At 41.0% G+C, this 16,725-nt stretch overlaps 1 protein-coding gene across 7 annotated transcripts in view; it reads right to left on the bottom strand.

Moving 5' to 3' along the window:
* The window catches only part of LOC145340888 (uncharacterized), a 402,915-nt gene that overhangs the window by 13,000 nt on the left and 373,190 nt on the right, over positions 1-16,725 (bottom strand). For 6 of the 7 annotated variants that reach the window (XM_080185427.1, XM_080185426.1, XM_080185429.1 and 3 more), the window contains 4 exons: positions 13,602-13,733; positions 11,019-11,262; positions 8,277-8,354; positions 5,813-6,042 (listed from right to left, as the gene is read on the bottom strand). In XM_080185427.1, coding sequence (XP_080041553.1) covers positions 5,819-6,042; positions 8,277-8,354; positions 11,019-11,262; positions 13,602-13,733 — 678 coding nt within the window. In that variant the 3' untranslated portion in view covers positions 5,813-5,818. Of the gene's footprint in view, positions 1-5,812; positions 6,043-8,276; positions 8,355-11,018; positions 11,263-13,601; positions 13,734-16,725 lie in introns of those variants that run through there. The other variant, XM_080185430.1, reaches the window with a different exon arrangement.

Raw genomic sequence — 16,725 nt, 5'->3', positions numbered from 1 at the left:
AAAGCACCATGTCACATTGCAGTGTCTTCTTGTTGCTCTGACCAGCTTTAAATAAACAGTGTCTTTTACTCAGCAAATGCAGCAAGGTAATCCAGACTTGTAGTCAGAGCAGTCAGCAGAAGCGTTAAAGAAAAGGAGGCTTTTGAGAGTGAGGACAGATGTAATAAGACAGAGTGATTATGGAGCATGTTGAAGAAAATAGGGTGAGATAACTCAAGGCTGTTCCACAGCTTTTAGTGCATTGATTGTATGGTCAATGCAGTTCTGATCATCAATATATTAACACAATCCATTGTTCTTTTACAAATTAATGAACTATTAAGTAGAGACAATGATTTGAACAGGAATTATAAAATGTCCCTAGCTGGGTGACTATGATCAGATGTGTTTGGTGGCAGAGTGGCAATGCTATCAGATTGGTAACGCCTTGAAGGCAAGTTTAAAACCCACCATGGAAATTTCAGAATTTAATTCACTTTGATAATAAAATGGGACAATGAAGATGCTGGATTGTTGGAAAACAAACAGGGTTGCAATATTCTTAAATGAAGGAAATCTGTCACCTTTACTCAGTTTGAACAACAGGTGACTCCAGCCATACAACAATTTGGTTGACTCTTTGGCTGGAATTTTATAGCCTGTCTTGTGGCGTAGTTGGAGGCAGGAAAGGCATTTAATTAGGCGAGATGGTGACATGTCTGTGACATGGGGGTGATTCTCCCAGCCCGATGCACTGCCTGAGCAACGCAGCAGCTGGGAGACATTAGTGGCAGCAGTTTAGCGGGCTCGTCGCTGGGCATCACAGCCTCCGCACCTCTCCAGCTCCAAGGTTTTTGGAATAATCAGCTCCGCACTGGAAATCAGCACAAAGCTGATTTCCATATTGTAATCAACATTTAAATATCATTAGGGGCCTGGGGCTGAAGTCTCCAGGCCCGCTAACGTCCTCCCCCCTGCCAAGAATGGTTCTCTCCAGTGGGGTTTACAACAGCTTCCCACTAAGAGGGAACAAGCAGCCTGACCCTGTCGGAGGGAACAGAGGCCACTGAGGCCTCGCAGGAGGTCTGGAGTAAGGGAGGGTATCCCATGAACAGTGCCAGACTAGTGAATCTCGCTAGGGCACTCTGCATTGCTCAGAGTGTGGGAGGTTCATTCTGAAATTCACAAAAAAAAACTGGTGGGAGTTATTCCAGTTTTCACATGAATTTGGCACTTAGGATTGTTGTAGGAGAATCGTCCCCAGGAATTGTCTATGATGGGCTGGAAAACTTTACTGAAAGGAAGGACAATGGACAGGCAATCACAGGCATTTAACGGATGAATAGGCGAACTCCAGAAGTAATTTATTCCTCTTTGGTGCAACACTGGAAAGGGAACTGTGGCCAAACCAGGGATTACAAGGGAAATCAGAGATAGGATTAGATTCAAAGATGAAACATACAAATTGGCAAGAAAAAGCAATAGACTTGAAGATTGGAAGCAGTTTAAAATTCAGCAAAGAAGGACAAGCAATTGATTAAGAAGGGAAAATAAAGTATGAAAGTAAGCTAGCAGGGAACACAAAAAACTGACTGTAGATGTTTCTATAGGTATGTAAAGATTGACAAAAATTAACATAGGCCCCTTACAGTCAGAAATGGGAGAATTCATAACAGGAAACATAGAAATGGCCAAGGAACTAAATTTGTACTTTGCTTCTGTCTTCACAAAGGGAGACATGAATAATGTACCAGAAGTTCTGAGACAAACAAGTTTTAGTGATGAGCTGATTAGCAGCAGTATTAGTAAAGAAATGGTTTGAGGAAAATTGATGGGATTGAAGATGGATAACTCTCACGTGCCTAATAATCTTCGCTCCAGTGTAATTAAGGAAGAGGCCCTGGAAATAGTGGTGGTCATTTTTCTAAATTCTTTGGACTTTGGACTGGTTCTTACAGATTGGAGGATAGCTTATGTAAGCCAGTTATTCAAAAAAGGAAATAGAATGAAAACAGGAAACTATAGAGCTTAACATTGGTACCGGGGAAGTTGCCAGGGTTCATCATCAGGGATTTCATAGCTCAGCATTGGGAAAGCAGTGGTACGATCAGACAAAGTCAACATGGATTTGCAAAGGGGAAATCATGCTTGATGAATCTATTGGAATTTTTGAGGATATAACTAGTAGAGTTGACTGAGGAGAACCTGTGAATGTGGTTTATTTAGACTTTCAAAAGGCTTTCGACTAGGTCTCACGTAGCAGACTACTATGTAAAGTTAAAGCACATGGGATTGCGGGTAATGTCTTGAGATGGATAAAAAGCTGGTTAGCAGATAGAAGGCAAAGAGTTGGCATAAATGGGTATTTTTCCGACTGGCAGGCAGAGACTAGTGGGGTATCACAGGAATCTGTGCTAGAACCCCAACTGTTCATATCGTACGTTAAAGATTTGGACGTGGGAACTAAATGTATTGTCTCCAAATTTGCAGATAGTACAAAGTTGGGTGGGAGAGTGTACTGTGAGAAGGATGCAGAAATGCTTCATCGTGATTTAGACAGGCTGCATATGCATGGCAGATGCAGTACAATGTGGATAAATGTGAGGTTATCCACTTTGATAGCAAAAATAGGAAGAAAGATTATTATATGAGTGAGTTAAATTGAAAAGGCCTGACCAAGATGAAAGGCGGAGCAGGCTCGAAGGGCCAAATAGCCTACTCCTGCTTCTAGTTTCTCAGTCTGAGCCCCTCCACCAGAATTAAGTCAGGGTGGAAATGCCTGTAGTCGGACTGCACCCCCCCCCACACCGACCCCACACAACCATGAATTGATGACCGTATGTAGACAACTAATGACCATGTAAGAGTATCATCGTGCCACTGCTGATGTTAAGCCAGTGGTGGCTAGGCCTGTTGACATACAATGTGCGCAACATGTGAAACTGTTATTGGTCTCCTGAGGGATGGGGAAGGTCCCTTCTTTAGACACTCAGTGACTGAGGGATGTGACATTGGGAAAAGGTTTCAGGGATTAATGAGAGCTACAACTCTGCCCACACTGCTAACCCTGCAAAATCTCTGCTGCTATTACTTACCTGTGGCTTAGATTGCTGGCCACTGATTTTCCAACAGCTCTTGGTAAGTGAGACCACTGCCCCTGGGGAAGGCCTACTGCTGGCTACTTAAGTGCCTGAGGAGCACTTAATTTGGATAAAGCCATCCTGGAGGAGGAACACAGTTCTTCACTGCCAGTCCTCTAGCCAGCAGGCAAGATCCCCAAATCTGCTATAAAATACAATCCTTAGCCTGAAATGACTTGCCAGATTTCTATTCAATTGCATCACCACTTTCTCAGGGCAACCAGGAATGGAAAATAAATACCAGCCTTGCCTGCAACACTCCTATTCCAAGAACAGAGATGCATTCACTTAAATAATTGAAAAAAAATTTTGACAACACCCCTTTGGGAATTTTTTTTATATGAGAAATGAACAAAGAGTTGCTCTGATAACATTTAACTGTTCTGCTTTGCTTAGAGACAACTCCAGTAAGATACAATCAGTGGGCCGCATTAATGGTGTGCACAAGTGTCTTTAAGTGACTGAGATATGAGGTCTGTCAGAAAATGGGGGTGGAGGGTGAAAAGGAATGATAGGAAAGCAGTGTGAACATTGTTCAGGCAGATGGGGAATGGATCTGGGATTAATAAGTAGTGTGATAGAAAATTTATTCAACAAAGCGTATGTAATATAACAATAAAGCCTTTCTCAGGGCACAAATTCATGATTTTACTACACATGATGGACAGGATAGTTTTCCATTAATCCAACTAGAAATCTGTTCATATAAGTGTTCAGTTACTGAGTAAAACTGACTTCTCCATCACTGCAGTGAAAGCCTGCACTGGTCAGGAATTAACAAAAGATGATCATAGCGAATGATTTGCTTTGTTTAATAATGGATTTCTTCTGCATCACTCATGGGAATTCTTAGATTTGAAGTTTGAATGTCATGTTCAGCTGCTAACCTTCTCCTTAGTAGGCTCACTTACTGACTTAAGTTATTGTCATCGATCAAGAGGTTATTTTGGGTTCAATTATTGTTGTTGCTGGAAGTTCCTCTGGATTGGAAATTACTCACATTTACTTGACTACATAATTTTTGCTTCTGATGCAGATAGTATGTTGGAAAATTTCCATGTTCACCACATCCATCCCAGAAAATGACCCAGTTTTCTCTCTGATATAGATCACAAGCAAGTGCAGGAGCAGCTGAGTGCTTAGGGGCTGTTCCCATCATTCACCTTAGTGCTCTGGGACTTTGTCTCAGTTGTTAAATAATAGACCTTCCAGACCTCACCAATTGCATTCCATCAACCTGTTCCCTCTCACCATCTACTCCCAATGCCCCTCCACGCCAACCTATGCCCCCTACACAGCATAATGACCTCCATGTCAACTTACTGCCACCCCATAACCCGAACAAATATCCTTTGCTCTTCCATCTTCCATGCCAACTCAACCAATAGCCACCAGGGGAAGACTTCAGGAGCCTTATTGAAATGAAAGAAAATACAAATCTAAATATCTATTCAAGACTTTATCATAGCAAAACGCCCCCATTCATGAAAATCCATTCACATTTCTAAAATATCCTGACATACTTAACCCTTTGTAAAAAAAAACAAACAGAACAGCTAATACTTTGATAAACACTTTGAACTGTCAAGCAAACTGTGACCTTAGAGCTACACTGCTGGAATAATTGTAAATTATGGAAAGCAGCCCAGCACAAATAAATTACAATGATAGCCCTTGGGGTAACGTCAAGAAACAGCTATTGTAACTGCTAGAACAAATGTTTTTAACTCTCACTGACTGGACATAGGCAGGTTGTTCTTTAATTTCTTTGATCAAATAACATAACTTGAGTGTTTTAAACTCTCATTGACACAGGCAAATCAATTTTGGGGATTTAAATAGCATCACAGCTTGACAGTTCTATAGAATATATTCAGCCTTCATACACCTCCTATCTAAATTTGTTAGTCCCTCACTGTGGGAATAAGGTTCTTGCTACAGTCAAGATGGGGTCTGTTTGAACTCAGTACTCAGAGACGTGTCCTGCTCCAATTCCCCTACTGCTGAAAATGGAATCTGTTCAAAATGGGGATGGGACTTCCAAATCAGGGACTTGGCCATCACTCTTAAAGCTCCACGGTATCTCCATCGATAAAAACCTGGCCCCACAATTTGGTCAGAAGGTATATCATCACAAGACTATAAAAGACTGTAAAAAAGGGCTGTATTTGGTTCTCATTTTCTAAATGAATTAAAACTAGACAATAAAAAAATTATAAGTGCATAGTCTAAAAATGTTGGTGGCAGCTGGTTGAACGATAACTTTTACAAGGGAATGGAATGCTTACTTGGAATGGATAAATTTACAGGATAACACAGGGAGAAGCAGGGAGGGTGGGACTCATTTCAAAAAGCTGGCACATACTTGATGGGCCGAATATCCTCCTCCTGTGCTATATCATCCTATGATTGTCATGTGGAATGTTTGGACTGCGAGGAAAACCTTGAAGCCTCCAGATAGGACTGTATATTGGACCTCAAATGTTGAGCAGAGGATTTTATTAGTGAATGAACTACTTAAAGTATTTATAGATTTTGTTAGGTTCTGAGTAAAGCTAAGTATGAATAATGAGATAAAAAAGTCACGTTGACCAGAAGGCCAGGTTTCACTGGATTATCAGCTCTCAAGCAATTACAAACTCGTTTTGGTTATGCTAGTTAGAGTCAAAGGGCAATAGGCTGATCACCTTAATCTGGCATTACTGAAACAGGTCTCGGCTGTGAGTGGACATCCAGGACATAGCCCTACGTAAAATGCTGGGAGTCACATCCCCCCCTTTCTGCAGCAGAAGACGAGCCTGCGACATCCTTGGGGTCTCGAGGAGTTTGGTTGCTGGAGGGGGTTTTGGATGCTGGGGAGAAGGTTCGTGCAGACATGTGGTGGACTGAGACAGAGATGTCACATTCAGCAGCTGCTGGAGATCTTGTTCAAGAAGCGGGGATAGAAAAGAGCAAGTGAAAGAAAGGAAGGAGAAAAAAAGAGACAGAACATACAAATAAAGTTACAGTCATGCTCAGCAACATTCTTTTTTGAAAAGTGCACGAAATATGACAAGATGAAAGAGTGGTAAAGGAGTATCTGCTAGCATTTAAAAAATAAATTAAACTAAATATGCATTGTGTAAAAGTGAACATATTAAGCATACACCACATTGGAAATGAAAATGGAGCCTTTTTTTTTACAGGAAATAGTAATATACCACCTCTAATTCAGGTGGATGCCATTTGTGCATGTGATTCACTTACCTGAAATTTAAGATGTGAATACTGATTACACCATCTGCAATTAAACTGCTAAGTGCAGTACACATCCTGCTCAATTAGAAATACAGCACAACAGCTATGAACAGCCAAATGCAATTAAATTACCAGTATGCAGTGCAACTGAACTGAATTAAACCTATCTGTAGGTTATTTCATGAACTTTGATTTTCACCTTCATTGCTTAGCAAAGGAACTGTCAAAGCATTTACATTAATGGAGGGTAGGACAAAATAAAGAAAAATACTGGTTTTAAAATATATTTTGATGCCTGGATTCCATCTTCTATTTTTGTCATTGTTTTACCCAGGAATTTGTCACCTCAATCACTCACTTTGATACATTTTATGCTAAGTGAATGAATTTTTAACTTTTGACGATTATTAAATTTGATTTTATTTGTTTAAATTGACCACAAACTGCTGGATCTTTCCCCAGGCAGTGAGTCTTTTGAATAGTCAAACAAATGATTAGAAGCAGAAGTCTAACTGCATGACTGTTCGTTGCTGCTGTTGGGTTACTCTACAGTGAGTTATATAGGTTTATACAAGCAATTTTAAAAATGTATTCTTTCATTGGATGTGGACATCACCAGCAAGGCCAGCACCTGTTGTCCTCTGGTTCTTGATTATTTCACCAATGGAATAGTTTAATCCTTTTCTATTCTGTCCAGGGACCTCAAAAATAACTTTAACAAATCTCCTCACAGCCTTTTCTTCTCCAAGATGAACGGTTCCATCTATCAGTGTAACTGTAGTTCCGCATTCCTAGAACCACTCTCAAGGATCTTTTTTGCACTCTGTCTAATGATTTCCACAAGTGTGAGGCCCGAATAGGGCACAATATTCCACCACCTGTCTATGCCAATTTGATTTCTTTCACTAACTTCTCACAGTTCACAACACATCCACATTTTGTATCATTCTCAAATTTTGAAATTGCCCTGTCCGGTCATTTATATATATTAGGAAGAATACGGATCTTAGCCTTGGAAACCCCCCAAAAACCTTCCTCCAGTCTGAAAGACAACCATTAACCACTACCCTGTTTTTCCTGTTACACAGCCAATTTCACATCCATGCTGTTACTTCCCTTTTTATTTTATGAGCTCTAATTTTGCTCACATGCCTGTTGTACAGGACTTTATCAAATGCCTTTTGGAAGTCTGCGTATACATCAACAACATGAGTTTCATCAACCCTCTTTGTTACCTCTGGAAAAAACACCAGAAAAAAATATTCAAAATAATTTACTCTTGACATATTCATGCTGCCTTTCCTTAATTAATCCACATTTGCCTACGTGTTCAAATCACTGGAGTGGGAACTGAACCTGTAAACTCTGGTTCAATAGCAAATGTGCTATCACTAAGCCACAAGATCATTCTACAGTTTTGCTTTTCAGGATACATCACTTGAGCAGCTTTTTAATCTGTACGTTTCTGTATTCTGCCTCACCAATATTTTTACTGTTTTTATCCCACTCTCTCTTGGTCGATCAGTGTTCTTCAGCATTTTCCAAATAGGCATGTAACCCGATTTTCAGACTTCTGTCATCACTTTTCAGTCACCCCATCACAAGAAGGGATAAATAATTGATTTTCTTCATTTCGCATTGGGAAGTCATGAAATGGCATCACTTGTTAGTCTCCTCTAACAATGCCAAGTAATCTTCCCTAACTCAAAAATACATTCATTTGCATTTTAATCTTTTTTTCTCAGTAGAATGTATTTGATTGACTTGTGCTTCGATTATATCTAGAGGAGTTTCTTTACTAAAATACGAACGGTACCATATATGGCATTTATAATGAATTTCTAGAGCCAGCAACTGAAATTGTGATGCCTGATTCATGCTTGCCGGATCAGTGATATTTTATTAAAGTAGAAAATTCACCTTTAGGCTTCCCAGTTGGGTGCGATTTCTTTGCATTCATCATGGCTTGCTTCTTTTGAACTTCTGTGATAGCAAAGCCTTAATAAAGAACACAGCATTACAGATGAGCACAGTGTTAAGGTCAAACATTTCCAACTCAACAATACTGGAGTTTGTGAAATAGGCATCTGAGTGTCAAATCTGGAGAAAAATTAACCTTTCACGAATGGAGCAAAAATCTAATTATTTACAATGTATTTGTATTAACTGGGAAGTCTGAATTAGTCATTTTTTTTGTTAATAGGCAAATAACAGATTGGAGAATCCTCTGTGATGGAGTGTAACAACTCTAAGGGGGATAATTGGAGGCAATCTCAATGGTTCATGGTTGGCCTCAGTTGTGGAAACATTTACTTTACAGAATTTTGGATGCTATGTACTCTTACACCCACTTTAGAATGGGGCAAACAGGTAACACAAAGTTATCCTACTGCTCTCTGTTTCTGTTCATTGGAAAACTGGAGATCTTGCATGCTTAAAGTCTTGTCATAGAATCATAGAAGCCCAATGGTGCAGAAGGCAGCCATTCGGTCCATCAGGTCTGTACCGACTCTCCAGCAGAGCAGCTTACCCAGGCCCATCCCACACAGTTACCTCACTAATCCCCCTAATCTACGAATCTTTGGGCACTAAGGGACAATTTAATATGGCCAATCCACCTAACCAGTATATCTCTGAATTGTGGGGGCAAACTGGAGCACCCAAAGGAAATGCGTGCAGACATGGGGAGAACATGCAAACTTCACACATGCAGTCACCCAAGATCAGAATCGAACCCAGTCCTTGACTTTGTGAGGCCACATTACTAACCACCGTGTCACCCTCTGTGTGCTGAGTAAACGGTCCTATAAGCATCTGAACAACAGACAAACTAAGGATTCTGACGAAGAGTCACCCAGATTTCAAACGTTTGGGAAGGTATTCTCTGGCTCCCAGCTGCGTGATTCTCGGTGGCAGAAGGCAGGGCTCCATTCGCTGGTCGTGGGATTTTCTAGTCCCACTGCTATCAGTGAGATTTCCCATTGAAGCCACTCATACTGTCAGGAAACCCATGGGAGTAGGTGCTCTGCTGGCAGGACCAGAGAACCCCACCAACGTGAATGGCTGGAGAATTCTGACCATGAACTCAGTTCTCTCTCCACAGATGCGGTCAGACCTGCTGAAATTTTCCAGCATTTACTATTTTTGTTTCAGATTCCAGCATCTGCTGTAATTTGCTTTGATTTAAACTAAAGGATTGTTCAGTGAATTCCTTGAAATCCTTTTATAAATTGACTTCACACAAATTACAGTTACATCCAGGCAGTGTGAAGCCTAAATCATATGTGAATGTCTCTTTCAGACCGTTTCCTAAAATAGAATCCCTACATTGCAGAAGGCTGCACTGAGTCTGCACTGAACCTCTGACAGAGTATCTTACCCAGCTGGTCTTCCAAATGCCACCCAGGGGCTACTACCATCTTTCCCTAATCCTTATGGTCAGTGAAGTCAGCAATAGTATATATACAGCCTAGCTGGACCAATCACTAGCCAATGATTTTGACATCATTTGCATTTGAAAGAGTTAAACAATTTTGGTTGCAAGGTATCCTTTTGCAAAATAAAACACCAGTCAAGGAAAAGCAAGATGGATGAGTAAGAGGTGTGCTCCAGTCAGCAGACTTTAAAGATGAAACAAAATGACTTACAAAGGACTTGGCTTTTTCTTAAAATTGCAAATGATGTCATAACTTGATTAGAGAATTGTGACTTTTCAAAGAGGAAGCATGCTGAGATTCTGGGCTGATTTGCCCTAAATCTTTCTCAACAAGTTCAGCTGAACGTTCAGACTCAATTCCACCCATTATTTGGGCCTAGTTTCTTTCCTGGGCCTCATTAATTGGATGAGATGAATTCCTGGTGTGTAGACGAGGAGGGCAGCATGGTGCTCCTGCAATCACAGGACAGTGAATTAAAAGGGGCAGAAGAGCACCAAAAATGTCAGAGAAACTTTAAGGAGCCAAGGTCTAGTATTTGGAGCTGGGAGCGAGGAAGCGCTACCCATTGCAAGCTCACTCACTCCAATTCTGGTACGATTGGACCATTCACTGCCGCACAAATTTTCCATCATTTCTGCTGCTGTACCAATATAGCAGGAACATGGGAATTTTCTGGCTAATTTTAGCAGCAGATATTATCCAAAGATTCTATTTGGGCAAGTATTGACTTGTGCTATCTATACGTTCAAATCTGTGTGTATTTACTCCCTTGAAGCAATTTTCTGGTGAAACTTAGGTTTTACATGTGGTCAACAATAGCAAGGACAGATGAGGTTGAATCTGTTCTACTGAGAACTCTGCCTATTTTTCAAAGCACCTTTAGCAATTAAATATTTTGAAAAGTTCACAGCAATGCGAAGGGCCACTGCATGTTGCAACTTAGATAACAGCAACTCTAAGAAAGGGAAGGTGCAAGGCAGTTGGGAATACTGTACGTTAGCCCTCTATATGTGTGGAACACAATACTGGGCCTTGGCGGAATCGCACATCCTCAATAAGTGCAGGGCATTGCCAGACAATTATAGTTGCAAACTTATATCTACGTGGAAGAGACCTCATGTATGGAATTTATATTCAAGGTGAATATAAGGTGATTTTTTTGACACCAATAGCCACCTGAGTATTGCTTCACCCTGCCAAATTATTTCACAGTCGTGACTTTTACCCGTCTCTATGTCGAGTTGAACCTGTTTTCTTTCATTTTCAAAGGCTTGAAGCCAGCGTTGCTTCACGGATGATTTTTTTGCGCAGAATAAATGGACCTCATTTGTGAACTTGTTTTGAAGTTTGAAAGCATTCTTGACACTAATGTTGAAGTCCTTGTCCTTTCCGTCTTCCACATCCACCACTTCCATGCTGTCCGTGTCTATCCTGCTTTTGTAGTACAGGATGTCACGTCGCAGGAGGTCCTGTAAAATGTGCCACAAGTCAGGTTATACCAACCACCAGGTTCTAACGCATTGGACTCTTACAGAATTAGAATGCTTTTCCAACATTTTTGACCACCATGACACCAGTGCACTTTACTGTACTACAACAACAACTGTAACTTTCATTTTATATAGTATCTCAAATATGGAAAATGTCCCAAGGTACTTACTCCTCCTCCTCCAGTTACTTTGTCCTAAAAGGCATTGGTGACCATTGGTCCATGATTATCCTTGGCAAAATACTGCCATGATTTGCTATTGCCTTCTGCAGTTAGGGGGTCAGTTAGCTGGATAACTGGTTTACGATGCAGAGCGACACCAACAGCACAGGATCAATTCCAATACCAGCTGAAGTTATTCATTAAGGCCCACCCTTTCAACCTTCCCCTCACCTGAGGTATGGTGACCCTCAGGTTAAATCACCACAGTCAATTATCAAAGGGGAGAACAGCCTTTGGGACAGTGGTGAAATTTCCATTTCCATTTTACATCTGAGCAAGAAACTTGCCATGTGCTATCAGGCGTATTGGGAGAGGCGGAATTGTACTTGCGCATCCATAGTTTGAGGAGGCAGCTGCACAAGTTAAAGTATAACTCCCTTCCAACAGATCTAATTTTGATCAGTGGGATATCTGAAACATGGCATCAGCACATTAGGTCAACCAATAGAAAGTCTGAATTTAGCAGAGTTCTTTGGAGAGGGAGGATGCCCTTTTGGATAGTTCAGGAACACTTTAGGGAGAGACAAAGTGCCCTATGGGAGAAGCATATTGTTCTGTCCGATTGTTAAACTTAGACATTAATGTCTGTTAAATGTGGATCTACTCCATGGAATTGTCAAGCTTATTTGAAATGTCAAACTGTCAAGGCATGTAAATCTCCTAGCTTTTAAATTAAAAAAAACTCTAGCTTGAAAAATAGTGTTTGCTGTTTCACTTCATTTGCTCGCATAAGTCTGAAGGCTCTCATTATAGGATTTGTACTGTTTGTCACTTCGCAGTTTGATTGACAACTCCAAGTGGCTATAAAAGCTTTGGTGTGAGTTTGTAAATAAGAAAGACTATTGTAGAAGGGGATTAAATCATTGGATAAATTCTGATGTTTTGAATGGATTTTTATCAATTAGACGTTTTAATACAGTGAACTCATTAATAAAAAAAAACATTATTTTACTTCCTCTCAGCAAAGGTCCTGTGGTATGTCCATGGTGGGTACTGGCCGAATTGGCATCAAGTGTGTAAGGGCAAATGTTGGTGAGTGGAGAGGGTGACATGGGGAGGGTAGAGGAGCATAGATTGACAGAGGTATAAGAGCCATTAGGGATGTTTATAGGGGCATAGGTTGGCATGGAGAATGTATCCAGGGTGAGGGATGTTTAGTGTTTAGCAACAAGCTTTATCACAGCAGTCAGTTTCATTACCAAACATTAGGTTGGACCACTTCTTATAGGTGTGAAGAGTTTGGGGTGAAAGCTGCCATTTGTCTTGTTAAAAAGCATTCTAATTCCAAGTTTACAGGGTCTGATATAATGTAAAGAATCCTCAGTCATATGAAGAGCTAAGTGAATTCTTACAGATAACAACCTTCATATTCATACTGTTAAGCGATGACAGCTATGCGGACAGCATTAATCTCCGTCTCCAAGTGAATCCTCGGGAACACTGATGGCTCTAACACTAACTCTCAGGAATAGTCCCATTGAAGAATGATTGGAGCAATGAGGTCCACATGTTAGGATATGTTAATGGGTGATTTCAGCAGACTCCAGAAGCCCACTGTTTATCTACAGCTGGGACAAAGTGCAGGATTACTGCAGCCAAACTTTCACCAACTCACCTCTGCACCCTGCAGACCTCTTTCCTGCATCTGAATTGTCTCCCGGATGGTGGGCCTGACTCACTTCACCCCACAACCCCCCCAGAATGAAAATCAGAACTTCCAGAGCTGTTTTTGAAGACACAAGCTTGGGGATTGGGGAATCATCCCGACTGCACTTTTGACCCAGGTGTGAAAATCCAGGCCTAAACTTCTAAGAATCAAGTGGCTATGAAGCATTTTGGATGACATTAAGGGCAAGAAAATGACTTTACATAGAAAACAGAATCAGGAGTGGGCCGTTCAGCTCTTCGAGCTTTATCGTTGAATGTTCGATATTCCTTACTGCAGCGTGAAGGAACAAGTGACTTTGGACCTTTGGCTCCCAGTTCTCATTGGAGTTTTCTTTGCATCATGTCAGAGCCATTAGAAACTGTTTCTAAGTTGCTGAGATGTTCTCTATAAATTAGGAAGTCAAATGTAGCTTTAGATGGCATTTTTACCTTCTTGCAAAAGACCACCTGGTGGTCAAAGAGGAAAAAGATTCGCTGTTTGCTCTTGGCTTGAGGCTGGGAGACCTTTGTTAATTCACCAGAATGGATAAGCTCAGAGCTTCGGGCCAAGACATCTTCACCCTGAGGAAATAAAGGAAGATCTAGTAGAAAGCAGAGCAACATGGTTAGACTAATAATGGGTTGCAAACTGAAGCTCTTGAGAAAGAATCCAAAATAGAAAGGAATATATCACTTAGCCTGTCGAGTCTCCTGCATACAAAATACTGGAATGGATATCATATGATTGGGAATTGCATAATGCCAGCAATGATGCATAAATGCCCCCTGTCCATTGGAAAGGAAGTACTTTGTTGTGCTACTATACCTCAAAACTGATTTGGGGAATGGGAGAAGAGGTGCAGTAGCAGCCCATATTCAATCTAGAGTATTATGCAACTAACTGATCATATCACTGCAAAAACAGAAAATCTCAACAGGTCTGACAGCATCTGAGAGAGAATTGAGCCAATGTTTCGAGTCAGTCAGTCACTGCAGTGTTAATGTAAGCCTACTTGTGACACTAATAAATAAACAAAACTTTGTCGGCGCCCTGAAATATTGGCTCAATTCCTGACTTGAAACATTGGCTCTATTCCTAAGTTGTAACGTTAGCTTGGTTCTTTCTCCATAGATGGAGAAAGAACATACAAGATGATCAAAGGATTGGATAGGGTGGACAGTGAGAGCCTTTTACCTCGGATGGTGATGGCTAACACAAGGGGACATAGCTTTAAATTAAGGGTGGTAATTATAGGACGGATGTCAGAGGTAGGTTGTTTACTCAGAGGGTAGTAAGGTCGTGGAATGCCCTGCCTGCAGCAGTTGTGGACTCGCCAACTTTAAGTACGTTCAAATGGTCAGTGGATAGGCATATGGATAACATTGGAATAGTTTAGGTTAGAGGGTCATTAGATTGGTTCCACTGGTCGGCTCAACATCGAGGGCCGAAGGGCCTGTACTGCACTGTAATGTTCTATGTTCTATAGCTAGAAGTTTTCAATTGTTAAATCTTAAGAGTGTAGGCTTGTTTTCCAATGAAATGGTTTTCTCAATAAATCTCTTCATGCATTGATTTTGCCGACTGACTGAATTACTTACTTTTGACAGTCACAATTGTTTAATGGCTATTTTTTCAGTTGCTGTTAAAATTAGTAGTTTGCTTACATGTTGGCACATTACTGATGTTGTGATATAAAACTGAAATCACCTGCACCATATTAAAAATACTAGAAAGATATACTAACGCATCTGGAATTAATGTCACGTGTCTGTGACAGGCATGTGATTTATCAGCTTTACAAATCAGAGCAATGATTTTTCTCTTGTGATTGATTTTTTGCACCCTGAACCAAAGTGGCAGGCTTGCGGCCTATCGCCATAACAGGTCCACAGCAGACGACATCTCCCTGGCCCTATATGGAACACTTGGATAACAAAGACACCTATCTCAGACTCCTATTCATAGCTCAGCCTTTGACACCATTATTCCTAAAACTCATCACCAAATTTCGTGGGGCTCAGCTCCTCCTTCTGCAATTGGATCCTAGATTTCCTAATCCGCAGACAGAAGTCAGTAAGGATGGGCAACAACATCTCCTCCATGATCATCCTCAACATCAGTACTCCGTAAGGCTGCGTCTTCAGTCCCTTACTATACTCCTTACACACCTCTGACTGTATGGCCAAATTCTCCTCCAACTTGATTTTCATGTTTGTTAATGATACCACTGTTGTGGGTCGAATCTCAAGCAATGATGTGACGTAGTACAAGAAAGACACGCAGAATCTGGTGAATTGGTGCGATGACAATAATCTCTCTCTCTCAATTGAAACAAAATGAAGGAGATAGTCATCGACTATAGGAAACGTAGTGGAGAACATACCCCTTTCTACATCAACGGGGACAAAGTAGAAATGGTCGAGAGCTTGAGGTTTATGGGTGTCTAGATCATCAACAACCTGTCCTGGTCCCTCCATGAGGACGCAATAGTTAAAAAAGCCCAGCAACTCCTCTACTTTCTCGAAGGAAATTTGCTATGTGCACTACAACTCTCATCAACTTCTACGGATGCATGATAGAAAGCATTCTTTCTAGTTATATCACAGCTTGGTATGGCTCCAAGACCACAATAAACTACAAAGGGTCGTGAACAAAGCCCAGTCCATCATGCAAACCAGCCTCCCATTGACTCTGTCTATACTTCCTACTCCCTCGGAAAAGCAGCTAGCACAATCAAGGACCTTATGCACCCCAGACATACTCCCCCAACTTCTTCCACTGGGAAAAATTACTCAAGAACAGCTTCTTCCCTGCTGCCATCAGACTTTTGAATGGACCTACCTCGCATTAAATTGAGCTTTCTCTGCACCCTAGCTATCATGGTAACACTACATTCTGCATTCTCCCCTTTTCTTTGTACAATATGCTTTGTCTGTATAGCACACAAGAAACAATACTTTTCACTGTGTACTAATACATGTGACAACAATAAATTAAATCAAATCTAACAACAGATTCATGGTTTGAAAAAAGAAATTTGAAAATACCCGTGAGGACTCCCCTTAAAACAGAGCATCGCACAAAACAGGATAAAAAATGTTGCATCACACCAAGTCCTGGCTATTTTCAGCAACAAAGCTGAATTTCTCAACATGACACTACAGAGTTTCACTCTCACCTTCATATCAGAAAGTTTATCAGAACATACAGGTTAAAGATTTAGCAGCCAAGGCAAATGCACCCAACCAAATGCAGACTACAATCATTTTCGTCAGGGAAGAAGTTTTGGAAAGCTTCTCGTTTCCTGGGTTACCTATCATTGTAGATGGGCCATTGTCAAATTGGATAAATTAGCTTTTCTTACAATTTAATCTGAACCCAAGGTGAGAGTATTCCCACGGCACAATGGTTCGCACTGCTGCCTCACAGCGCCAGCAATCCAGATTCAATCCTGGCCTCAGATCACTGTCTGTGGGGAGCTGCATGTTCTCCCTGGGTCTGCGTGGATTTCCTCCTGGTGCTCCGATTTCTTCCCACAGTCCAAAGATGTGCGGGTTAGGTTGATCGGCCGTG

The sequence above is a fragment of the Carcharhinus amblyrhynchos genome, chromosome 3, assembly GCF_965287045.1.
Source record: "Carcharhinus amblyrhynchos chromosome 3, sCarAmb.v2.hapA, whole genome shotgun sequence".
In the NCBI taxonomy this organism is placed as follows: Eukaryota; Metazoa; Chordata; class Chondrichthyes; order Carcharhiniformes; family Carcharhinidae; genus Carcharhinus; species Carcharhinus amblyrhynchos.
The sequence above is the reverse complement of the archived record's forward strand: the minus strand, read 5'-3'. Positions and strand labels throughout refer to the sequence as shown.